Consider the following 13,467-nt stretch of genomic DNA (forward strand, 5'->3'; position numbering starts at 1 on the left):
TACGTGGTGGGGGTCGATCGCCGCGAGTCTGCGCCGGACCCACCGCGTGTTGGGTGCGTGCGCTGCGACGCCCGGAGGGACCGGCGGAGTCCCCCGCGGCCGTCTACGTGCCCTGGAGGGTGGGGAGACGAGTGCGCACGGCAATCGCGCTCCTCTCACCCCTACGGCCCCAACCCCTCCACCTTCTTGCCAAACAGATCGCGCAGGGTCGCGTCTAGAATTCCTTCGTAGGGTGAAGAAAGGAGCAAAACAGGACAAATCTTGACCTGCCAACTGCCCTGGGAATGATAGGAAGGAAAGCTCCCCAGGTTGCAGTTGGCCTCCACCTTTAGCGGTCTAACCCGGAGGACCCCGGCAGGAGCCCCCTTTTCTGGAAGCGTAGAGCCTCCACCTGCGCCAAGTCCCGGGTGCCGATTGGGGAAGCCCCTGCCTGCGTTTGTTTTGTGGCATCCAGGATGCTGTTCGCTCTCAATCTAAATATTAATAAATGAGAGCTATTGTACTCTATCCTCTGGAAGAAAAAGAAAACAGAGCAGAGCTGTAGTTGTAGCTCTTTGATCCCATTGTAACATGTCATTGAGGCATCACCGCAACATTATATAATGCAAAAGATTATTGCCATTTAGGTGTGAGGAGTGGGTTGTTTAATTCTTATGGAGTGTCTGATTTGTATCTGTGGTTGGCACTTAGTGTGACAACTTCAGATGCTATCGTTTAAAGAAGACTGTAGCCAGCATTATAAAGGCGAGAGATAATAACAGAACTCTACTTAGTTATGCTTAAAATGTGAGGTAGGTAACTTACTTAGTCCGCATCTTTCTTTTTGTGATTGGTTCAGTTGCTTTTTTCCTTCATTAAGCTGTTTGGGAAAACAGAGCCTAAGTATATTTCTTGGGCGATTCCTGTGAAAGATGTTTTTTTATACCTCTTGGTAACTCATACTAGAATTTGACATGGTTACTCCACTAGCTCAATTTTTATGGAACATGCAAATTAGTTCTGTATTACTCTTAACTTGTAAGTATCTTAAGTAGATAATGTATCAAAATGATTTAAAGTAATTACTTAAAAAAGCTAAGCAGTCATTAAAACTCAAGTGATACTTTGCTCTATCAACTTAAACTTTTAAATATGGCACCCTTATTTTACATTACTCAGTTGCAGAAATTATAGCATTTCTATGTCATTGTGGTAGTGTAACTATTTGAGCTTCTCAAGAAAAGGTTCTCTGAAGTTCATTATATCCTAGACGCCACTTATGAACTTACTAACTTTAAATGACTTTGTGGAAAAAGAAAACAGAATCAGATTAAATAGCTTTGGCCCAATTATTTGTATTAATGTTATCCTTAGGGATTTTTTGGTTGTTTTTTAATCTGTAGAATTTAATTAATATCCTTAGAAACTAAATCGTCTTTTATCTTTAAATATCTACTTAAACTTGATAGATGATAAACAACTCTATATAGTTTTATTTTGAAATATTGATAAATTAACTATCAAAATATACTTTGTAAGTTTTGTTTTCAAATGTATATCTATTATACACAAGGACGATTTCCATGCAATTCAGAAGAAGAACTATAAAGATTTATACTTTCCAACTACCAGTCCTGCGTTGAGACCATTAGGTTGAACTTCTGTGTGGTCTTGAAATCTGGGGAATTAGTTTTTGTTGATATTTTTGGAATTTGATAGTGAGCAAAGTAGCATTTGGGTTTTGTTAGCCACACATTTTTATGTATAGACTACTGTATCAAATTGCAAATACTTAACTCTATTTTCCCCCATTACACCAGCTGTAAAAAATAAAATAAAAAATACTTTGTTTAGTTTGAATTGACATAGATGGTATTGAACTTAGCTTTTCACTAAAAGTTGAGACTATAAAATTCTTAGGCATTTGTGTGTTTTCTAAGCTATTGCAGATCCCAACCCCCTGCTAGACTAATAAGTGGAGAGGAACATTTTTCAAGCAAGAAGTGCCTGGCTTGGTTTTATGAGTATGCAGGTAATGAAATTAATATAAGAAGATATCAGTCACATGCTTTACAACTTTTTGGGGGGATTCATTCATTTAACAAACTATTTATTTCAGGCCTGCTGTGTGTTGGTGCTGTGTGCTGGGATCAGGGTCAAGACTGAGGATTGTGGGTAGGCTAAGAATTTGGGATCAGGGTCAAGACTAAGGATTGCGGGTAGGCTAAGAATTTCAGGCTATGTCTTTAAATATATACTTAAGTATATATTTAGTGAGGGGGTGAAACTCATTTTCTATAAATACAATTTGTAAACAGACAGATTTACTTACTGGTATACATTCATTAGCAAAAATAGAGTTGATATTCTGGAAAACAAAGTATGTGATAGAACATATTATACATAGTTTCTGTTTTTCTTTTCAATATTCTTTTGAAATTTTTTTGAACCAGAGACTGACATTTTCTGAAACTTCTGGGAGACATAGTAAAAGATTTTAAAACTCAGACATGTCATCGCACAACACACTTTTTAATAATTGCTATTTAGCCACTAACTTCTAGGAAAGATGCAAAAATGAATAAAAATAAACAGAAAGATATTAATACAGTGTGATAAAGGTCATATTAGAAAGATGCACTGTGAAACTTTATAAGAGGAATATGTAACCCAGCCTTGAAATATCGGGGAAGGCTTCTTGAGGAAGCTAACTCAAACTAAATCCTGTAGTGGTGGATATAAAGCTTTTGGCCTAGGGTGGTGTGAAAGTCAAAGCCAGTGATAAAGCTGAAGGGTTAAGCAAATATATAAAAAACAACACTTGTTTCCCATTTATTACTAATTTTTTTTAAAAAGACTTTTTTTTTTTTATTGATTTCAGAGAGGAAGGGAGAGGGAGAGAGATAGAAACATCAATGATGAGAGAGAATCACTCATCAGCTGCCTCCTGCATGCCCACTACTGGGAATGGAGCCTGCAACCCAAGCATGTGACCTGGTTCATAGGTCAACACTCAACCACTGAGCCCTATCAGCTGGGCTATTCTAACTTCTTTATAAGCATATATGAAAATTTTTTCCCGTTAGGATTTTTTCATCTTTTGAAATTACTGGTTTTAAAGCTCCCCTTCCCCCTTTTTTCTTTCTCTTACCTGCCTCCCTGTTTCCCCCCTCCTCTTATCATTATCATTCTCAGAGTGTTTGTTTAAAATAAAACAGTGTATATGCAGTCATTGTATTATATGTAGTGTCATCAAGTTAAGGTTTTAAGTGAACTCTGAACTTAAGATATAAGTTTAAGCTGAGGGTGGGGGACAATAACTTCACTCTTAGGATCAGCTGAGTGATCTCAAAAGCATAATTTAAAAATTGTTTAGTAACAGAGCAGATTCTTCCTAGACCAGAAAAACTGCTATTACTGGCATCCCAAGACAACCACTAACCCAAATTAAATGAAGGAAATTCATTTTATTACTGACCTCCATTTAAAATGTTGACCCATTATTCAAAATGCCATTTTATTAAGCATGATATAGAATCAAAAGGTCACTCATTTTACTTATAAAGGTTACTAGATATAAAATTATTTGGTAATTTTTTTCTTTCATGCTTGCTTGTTTTACCTCTTGTAGGGATTTTACTGGGTAGCATAAAACTCTAGTTAAACATTTATTTCCTGTACTAGCATTTTGGTAATAGCATAATAATTGCTATCTTTATTTCAAAAATTATGCTAATTATGTAGCTTTTCCTAGTGACCATTTTGTTAAATATTCATTGTTAGCCCTGTTTTATAGATGAGAAAACTGATGCTTAGATTAAGTAATCTGCTTAAGATAATGCAATATGCAATGATGAGCCAAAATGCAAACCTAGGTCATTTTGATTGTAGATCCTATGCTTTTAACTATTACTATCTCATGGTTTTTGTTTGTTTTTTAAATATGTATGTGGCAACTAATTTTCCTGTTGCAAAGAAAATATTAATAAGTACACTTGAGGTTAACTTAACTTCTGTCATTCATGGAATGATTCATTCAAAAAATATTTTTTGAGCACTTGTGTATCAGCCCCTCTCTAAGTGTTGGGAATATAATAGTGAACAAGTAAAAATGGGCCCTTGTCCTTGGGGGACTTGCCTTCTAATTGGAAGTCAGAGAGTAAATAGGTAAGTAGGCAAGATAATTACAGATTTTGGAGGGTTATAAAGGTAATATGGTGAGGTTCAGGGATAGAAAGTAGGAAGTTTGGATTTTCAAGTAGAGTGATTAGGAAAGGCCTCTCTAGAGGTTACAATGGGCAGAGAACCAATTGACAAGGAGGAACGAGTTATTAGCCAAGTAAACAGTTACTGTTCCATCATAAAATGGGAGTGTTGCTTATTAGAATAGAAACAGTAAATGTGCCTACTGAGGTAACGCATGTAAAACTCTTAGCCCAGTAACTGGTACATAATTAGAATTCAATAAATGTTATTTATTATTAAAAGAGTAATAGTATTACAGCATCAGATTTACTGGTTATATATGTTTGCAATACAGTTCCAAAATTACCAGTATAGCTCCTATGTAGCTCATGTACAAGGTGCTGTGCCATTCATTTAGCATAGATTTTTTTCCTGATCTGCTGTGGCTGACACGGTTTTTTATCTACATACATAGCCAGGAACATTTCTATATGGTTATTAAAATATTTTACCAGTAACCTTATTAACATAATATTAATACATTATATGTGATAAGCCTGATGGTTTTGCCCTTTCACAAGACCTCTCATCTTGACTAATATTTAAATTAGCAAGGATTCAGTAATATACTGGGCCTGTTACAAAACAAAAAGCATGGAAAGTAAAAGGCATGTTTAAAGTCTTACAAAGAATCAAAATTAGGGATAGAATTACATAATCCTAATAAAGTATCTAGCTGGTTCATTTCTATAGCTTTTAAAATTGATTAGAAATCTGGTTTTTGTTTGAAAGTTAGTTAAATTCAGCTCCCTGGAGTAGTTTTATTGGAAGAGTATGTTTTAAGAAGAATAATTAACATTATGCAATCTGATAAAAGAACATTGGTATAGACCAGGGGTGGGCAAACTTTTTGACTCGAGGGCCACAATGGGTTCTTAAACTGGACCAGAGGGCTGGAACAAAAGCGTGGATGGAGTGTTTGTGTGAACTAATATAAATTCAAAGTAAACATCATTACATAAAAGGGTACGGTCTTTTTTTTTTTTAGTTTTATTAATTTCAAACGGGCTGGATCCGGCCCGTGGGCTGTAGTTTGCCCACGGCTGGTATAGACCTTATTTTAGATTAGATCTGTTACTACTTGTGTTACTTTGGGAAAGCCTTGTACATTTGCAGAAAGTCTTATCTGTATCTTATATATCTTGGTATAACATAATTTAACTTAATTTTAATAAAATTTCATCACTAACTAATTTCACAGTGTCTAGGGAGGCTATATTTTATAACAGTAACTGGTATTTTTTGACAAACTCTTCAGTTTTCTCTTCTAATTACTAAAGATGGCAGCTTCAAGAGTAAGTCAGCTTTTGCTGCATAGAAAAATTTAGAATATATTCCTACCATGCCTTAAAAAATACCTTTGTTTTCTTCTATTACATTTTTTATATGATATTTACTTTCAAACCACATATAAGGATGTATATTCAGATACATATATACACACACACACACACATATATATATATATCTTCAAATATATGTTTATATTTAAAACTGTACATACAAAGAGATAAAAACATTAATGATGACAGAGACTCACTGATCGGCTACCTCCTGCATGCCCCCCCTGCTCCCTCTACTAGGTATTGAGCCTGCAACCCAGGCATGTGCCCTGATCAGGAATCCAACTGCAACCTTCTAGTTCATAGGTCAATGCTCAATCACTGAGTCACACTTTTGTTAATCTACACCCAAGGATATTTTTTTCATTGACTATTAGAATGGAAGGGAGAGAGAGAGAGAGAGAGAGAAAGAAACATCGATTGTGAGAGAGACATATCAATTGGTTGCCTCATACATGTCCCCACGAGGCCAGGGATCAAGCCTGCAACCGAGGTACCTGCCGACCAGAATTGAATCTGCGACCCTTTAGTCCAAGGGCTGATGCTCTAACCACTGTACAATTGGCTAGGGCCAGATACATTTTTTATAGCTCTATTGTATACTAGTGGTCTGGTGCATGAAATTTGTGTATTGGCGGTGGGAGGGGGGTGTCCCTCAGCTCTCTCGAAGTCTGGAAGCCCTCGGGGGGATGTCTGACTGCTTAGGCCTGCTTCCCGCGGGGAGCCGGCCTAAGCCATCAGTCGGACATCGTTAGCACTCCTGCAGAGGCGGGAAAGGCTCCTGCCACCGCCGCTGCGCTCGCCAGCCATGAGCCCGGCTTCTGGCTGAGTGGCACTCCCCCTGTGGGAGTGCCTGACCACCAGAGGGCAGCTCCTGCGTTCAGTGTCTGCCCCCGGGTGGTCAGTGCGCCTCATAGTGACAGGTCGTTCTGCGGTTCGGTTGATATGCATATTTGCCTTTTATTGTATAGGATATGTGCTTTTTAAATTACTTAACACATCTTGTTAAAAAAATCCTCCAGGTATAAGGAAGTGAAAGTTTCCTCTAATTGTCACCCTCTTCATCTTTTAACACCTTACTGCATAAAAAAAGTGTATTCCTTTTTTAAAATCCTTACCTGAGGGTATTTTTCCTATTGATTTTTAGAGAGAGTGGAAGGAAGAGGGAGAGATAGAGAGAAACACCGATATGAGAGACACATCGATTGGTTGCCTCCTGCATGCCCCAAACCAGGGCCAGGAGCCTGCAACCGAGGTACGTGCCCTTGACCGGAATTGAACCTAGGACCCTTCAGTTAGCAAGCCGACGCTCTCTCCGCTGATCCAAACCTGCTAGGGCTGTGCAGTAAAAAAATTTAGACCAAAAAATTTGAAAGTGTTTTGATTAAGATCACATCATCATAGCAGCATGGATCCCATCTGAAACAGCAAGAGTATATTGCCACATACTGGATGACTACATTCTTCTACTAAGAGACAAACTTAAAGACATTAGCTTCACATTGCGCTTGTGAAATAAATATGGCTATATAAAATGCCACCTGAGCTGCCTTGGTTTAGTCCATGATTTATAAAGCTGGAGTATTTTTAGTCCTTAAGAAAGTTTCCCTTGGCTAATTTAATATTTCAAGTCTATCTTTTCCAAAGTCAAGTGTGGTAAACATATTTCTATCATACTTCATATTGTTTTAGCCTTGTAAAATTGAGATATAACATTACTTTCAGGTGTGCAACATAATGATTGGAGATATATATATATATTTTTCAAAATAATTACCAAAATAAGTCTAGTTAACATCTATCACCACATAGTTACCAAAAAATTTATTTGTGGTGAGAACTTGTAGATCTACACTTTTAGTGACTTTCAAGTATACAATACAGTATTATTAACTATAGTCACTATGCTGTACATTACATCCCAGGGCTTATTTTTTATAACTGCAAGTTTGTATCTTTGACTGCTTTCACCCATTTTGCCTACCTTTGGCAACCACCAATTTGTTCTCTGTATTTGTGAGGGTTTTTTTGTTTTGTTTTTTCTGTTCGGTCTGTTGTTTTTTGTTTTTTTAATGTATATCCACATATCAGTTAATCAGTCATACAGTATTTATCTTTTTCTGTGTGACCTATTTCATTTTAAATAATTTTTTAAAATATATTTTATTGATTTTTTTACAGAGAGGAAGAGAGAGAGGGAGTTAGAAACATCGATGAGAGAGAGACATCGATTAGCTGCCTCCTGCACATCTCCCACTGGGAATGTGCCCGCAACCAAGGTACATGCCCTTGACCGGAATCGAACCTGGGACTTTTCAGTCTGCAGGCCGACGCTCTATCCACTGAGCCAAACCGGTTTCGGCTGTGTGACTTATTTCACTTAGCCCTCACAGTCCAGCCATGTTGTCACAGATTTGTTTTAATCTTATCCAATAATAAAAAAAGACCTAACAATGATATTATTATATTTTGGGGATCTGATGACATGAAAGAATATGGGAATTGGTGTATTGACTTACATTTAGTGTTACTAAGAGAGAAAAATAAACGTATCGTTAACTTTTGAACAAATGATAGACAAACTAATTAAAGGATTAAACTTTTGTTTTTACATAACTAATGCTTTACTGTTTATTCAAGAACCAAGATGATAAGAAAATGTTCTGGAGTTGGAATGTAGTAATTCCCTTACGTCATATTTTTATAATATGTATATCTTTTTATTAAAGTGTTAAATTTTATTTGGGAATATTTCAAAAGGATAATGAATGATCTTCTGTTTTAGTAACTAACAGACATTCTCTTCTGATTATTATCTAAAATCGTGGATTGCTACTGGCACATTCTAGTAGAGTAAAAAGCTTAAACCTTATTATGTTACTTTATATCTATGCACAACAGTTTTCTTTAGAGCTCTCAGTAAATATTTTTTAAATGGATAGATTCAAGTTATTGTACAAACTAGTGATTGATATTAATGCTGCTTCATTTTTAATTTTTAAATTTTATTTTGTAATGTATTTTAAGAGCATTTCAAAAATTTAAAATGTTAAATTCTATAGCAAATGTTTATACTACTTTATCAAAGATATGTCAAAATTCAAAATCATTTATTTGCGAAAATGTTACGGTATATTCATAGATGCCTTTAGCATAATTGTTTATATTTTATGTTGATATTAAATTATAACAATAAAATATATAAATTATTTTTGTCTTTGAAGGTCCTGATGAAGTTGTAGGGCCAGAAGGAATGGAAAAGTTTTGTGAAGACATTGGTGTTGAACCTGAAAATGTATGTTTTATTTCTAAGTAGAATGAAATATAAGTGGGGTATAGCATATTCATAAATTTCTAAAAATTTGGACACCTAATCTTACGTGAAGATTTTGTTTCTTCATGTTTATTGTAAATTTTTACTTAGGATATTTTTAATCAATTTAAATTGGGCCCAAGTTCTCTTTCTTGATACAAATGTCAATTGTAATAGAGTGAGGGTGATTCTACCTTCAGAAACTGTTAGAACTTTTTACTTTTATGAAATTGGTCCCATCTAAGTTTCTTTATAGATAATAAATCCAAAGGTTGTACTCTTTAATATTAGAACGAAGGAAATAGTTGTATAAAAATGCTCTCCATGATAAATATAGACATGATTATCTCTATGCTGACTTTTCCCCTATCCTTTATGTTCTGTTCTTTCCAGATTATTATGTTAGTTTTAGCGTGGAAATTGGAGGCTGAAAGCATGGGATTTTTTACCAAGGAAGAATGGTTAAAGGGCATGACTTCGTTACAGTAAGATATTTTTTTAAAAAACAAATTTGATGGGCTATTTGAAGATCTTAATATATATTTTGTGCTTTGCAATTTTTAGGAGTAAAGTTTCACATTATATAATCAAATTGATTTAATCTATAACAATCAGTTTAGGATTGATAAAATTTATACTGTGGTTTGGCAAAATATGAACAGTTACCCCATTTTTCATATTGTCTTTTAAAGAATTTTAGTACAGTCCTATTTAAATTCATTGACTCTTTTGGTGGGTGAATTAGGGTCCATGATGAAATTTATTTACTCACAGGTTGTTTGAGCAATAAAAGATTTCCTTCTCTGAATATAGAAATCTGTGTAAGGAGTTTGTTCCTTTGGTGATTCTAAGCTCTGAGGCCTCCTCTCTTCAGTTTTATACTTGATCTAAAGATGAAATTTGAAGATAGAATTGTATAGCACTCTCAATTCTTTTTTGCCAAATGAATCTCATGAAGAACAAAAGTAGAAATGCTGTATGGCTCCCCTACAGCCTGTAGCCATTATACAGTAGTATTAGGATGATGCCTTTGAACACTGTCATAAGCTTGTCATAGAATTGCTTCTTCATAAAAATAATTTGATTTTTGTCCTTCCAGAGTAAAGTAGACTTAGTTTCAGAATCAGTTAGCAATTATGTGGCAATTTTATATCATGCTTCTAATGTTCATGCAGATGTTACTAATTATCAACATTCTAAAATAGATGAATCATCTATACTAATAATTGAGGAATATGCAAATTGTCTAGAACGCCATCACATAATGACCAATCAGGACGGGGTCGGGGCCACGGTGGAGAGCTCTCAGCACGCCTGTGCTGGGGGTCCGAAGGGTGTGGAGAGGAAGGTAGAGCAGATAGGCAGTTAGGGCTATCAGGCAAGGAGGGTAGAGCAGATAGGCAGTTAGGGGGATCAGGCCAGGAGGGGAATGCAGATAGGCAGTTAGGGCGATCAGGCCAGGAGGGGAGCGCAGTTAGGCAGTTAGGGGGATCAGGCCAGGAGGGGAGAACAGATAGGCAGTTAGGGGGATCAGGCCAGGAGGGAAGAGCAGTTAGGCAGTTAGGGGAATCAGGCCAGGAAGAGAGAGCATATAGGAGGGCAATCAGGCCAGGAAGGGAGAGCAGATAGGCAGTTAGGGGGATCAGGCTGGCAGGGGAGCAGTTAGGGGCATCTGGCAGGCAGGCAGGTGAGCGGTTAGGAGCCAGTGGTTCCAGATTATGAGAGGGATCCCGGATTGGAGAGCGTGCAGCCCCAGCTGATGTACGTCCCCCCTCCCCCCGCATGAATTTTGTGCACTGGGCCTCTAGTGAATTTATAATATCTTTGAGCCACAAACTGGGGTACTTGTTTGCTGTATGATTTCCTGTTCCGATTATGCTTTTATTAACACATTTAACTATTCTTCTTGTTTGACTGTCTTTAACTTTCAAAATATATGATTAATATTTAATTGTATTTGTTCATATAGGACTTAAATTTTCCTATTTGAATTTTCAGTGTCTAATATTTTATAATTCTCTTAATTAAGCAGTATTAATATACAGATTATATTTAGGTAAAAAACCTTGCTCATATGAACCAAATCCTAATTTCTAGAATCTATAATAATAAAAGCATAATATGCTAATTAGACCGGACAGCCCCACATCATTCCGGACAAAGCCGTGGCTGCTGTGAGGGATGAGAGCGGTGCCTTCCCCTGATTGGCCCGGTCGCCTCCCACAGAGGGAGGCCAGACTGTGGCTTAGTTCCATTCCCTGTGCGGAGCAGGCCTAATCTGTCAGTAGGACATCCCCCGAGGGATCCCGGACTGTGAGATGGGGCAGACCGCGCTGAGCGCTGAGGCAACTCCCACCACCACCCAGTGCACGAATTTTTGTGCACCGGGCCTCTAGTAGAACATAAAAGCAACCACTCAGAGAGGTAAATATTTGCTAAAGTTTAAATAGTTCATTTGTGGCAGCGTGAGGACCTAGAATTTAAATTTCCGGATTACCAGTCTACCATACTGTACTTTCATTTGGACATTCTTTTGAATATGTGTTAGCATTCTTTATAAAACAGAAGGCCATTATTAACTTTTTAAATCATAGTATTTACAACCAAGACTAAATTCTGCAATTTATCTAGGTGTCATAACATGCCATATTAAAATAATGTTGGAATATGAAATGCTTTGGCTTATTTCCCACCTTTAATTAGCTTTGTAGAGAAAGATAAAATACGTATACAAAACAGTATGCAAAGAACATAAACTAGTTTTTACGTAGCTCAGCCTGTTTTATTGAAATGTCTATCAGTTGAAACATGGCTTATTAATTATAAGACATTTTATTTAGCATTATAACTGCTTTTTGTACTACTCTTACTGCTTTTTTGTACTGCTTCTTTGAATATATTTTTAAACCAAAGAGTTTTTAATTCATTTTTGCATTGTTTGATATATATTGCCTTTGTATAAAACAAATGTGTAAACACAAAGTATTTCTAATATATATTCTTGAATAATTAGCAACATATGGCCTTGAGTCCAAGGATAGAAATTGACTAACCCATGAACATATTTTTTATTAGCACATCTTTCTTATAGGCAGTTCACAAGCTATCTTCTATACATATAAAAGGCTAATATGCAAATTGTCCCCTTGGGAGTTCAACCAGGAGAGCAGGAGTTCGATCGCTCTCTCTGATACGTGCTGACTACCAGGGGGTAGCACAGAACATGACAGGCGACCAACGGAGTTGGCGGGGCGCTGAGGGAGCAAGGGAAGAGGGAGATGGGGAGGCCAGGCCTAAGGACCCTACCCTGCACAAATTTTGTGCATCAGGCCTCTAATCTATCTATATGTAAAAGGCTAATATGCAAATTGCCCACTTGGGAGTTCTACCAGGACAGCAGGAGTTCGATCGCTCGCAATGATGTGTGCTGACCACCAGGGGGCAGCATGGAACATGGCAAGTGAACAGCGACATTGGCGGGTGCTGAGGGAGCCGAAGGAAGGGGGAGGCGGTGAGGCCAGGCCTAAGGACCCTACCCTACACAAATTTCTTGCACCAGGCCTCTAAACAAAATAAAAGCTATTATTTAGCACTTAAAATTGAATTAGATGTTTCTGTTTCACTCATTATTTCCTGTCCATCAGTCTAGAACCCTTTGCTGTCTAGTCTTGAAGCTATTCAAATTAGGCAAGCACACTTGACTGTGAGAATAGGGTTTTCTGCCATTGACCCTTGAACAGCATGGGGGTTAGGGGCATCAGTCCCTGTGCAGTAAAAAAATCTGTGTATAACTTTTGACTCTCCAAAAACTTTACTAATAGCCTACTTTTTGACTGGAAGCATTATTCATAACAAACATTTTACGATTAATACATATTTTGTAGGTTAAATTTATATAATTCTTACAATAAAGTAAGCTAGAGAAAAGAAAATGCTATGAAAATTATAAGGAAGAGAAAATACATTTACTGTTCTTTATTTCTCCATACCATATGCTTATGTCATTAGTTTACAAGATTGTCTATCAGTATCTACATTAATACTGTCTTACATGGTATATAACACTGATGTTATGCATATTTAACATATTTATTGATAATATTTTGCATGTAAGTGGACCCGCACAGTTCAAAGGTCAAGTATACAAAGCATCTTTTCTCAATTGGCTAAGTCCTATTATTCCCTGAATCTTGTAAAAATCTTGCAAGGAATAAAATAGTTCAAAATTTAAACCAAGAGATTCAAAGGAATCTGTATGTATAAGTCTAAAATTTAAATTTATACTTATCTAGTATATTTGGTTTTGTATAATAATCACACAATGTAAAACTTAACAGATTTGGTTCTCTTTATAGATATTTCATATTTTTAATATTTAATTTAACCTGGGTATAGTTACTTCGTGGTTCCTAATTATCTGAATATAGTTATTAGTTGTTTCAAATTAATTAATTTTAACCCTAGAAAACTTTAGTAGAGCTCTGCTAAAGAATAAAATAGTCTAGTAGTTAAAATATATACAGTGGTGAAGGATAGTGGACTATAATAATCTTGATTAATTAAAATCTATAATTATATAATGCTTAA

The 13,467-nt window shown here is 36.4% G+C and overlaps 1 protein-coding gene across 7 annotated transcripts in view; it reads left to right on the top strand.

Moving 5' to 3' along the window:
* DCUN1D5 (defective in cullin neddylation 1 domain containing 5) overlaps window positions 1-13,467 on the top strand; it is a 77,188-nt gene that overhangs the window by 41,294 nt on the left and 22,427 nt on the right. For 4 of the 7 annotated variants that reach the window (XM_036324565.1, XM_036324564.1, XM_036324567.1 and 1 more), the window contains 2 exons: window positions 8,792-8,862; window positions 9,274-9,365. In XM_036324565.1, coding sequence (XP_036180458.1) covers window positions 8,792-8,862; window positions 9,274-9,365 — 163 coding nt within the window. Of the gene's footprint in view, window positions 1-1,919; window positions 2,012-8,791; window positions 8,863-9,273; window positions 9,366-13,467 lie in introns of those variants that run through there. The other 3 variants (XM_036324563.1, XM_036324570.1, XM_036324569.1) reach the window with 3 other exon arrangements.

This window comes from Myotis myotis, unplaced genomic scaffold, assembly GCF_014108235.1.
Source record: "Myotis myotis isolate mMyoMyo1 unplaced genomic scaffold, mMyoMyo1.p scaffold_m19_p_10, whole genome shotgun sequence".
NCBI lineage: Eukaryota > Metazoa > Chordata > Mammalia > Chiroptera > Vespertilionidae > Myotis > Myotis myotis.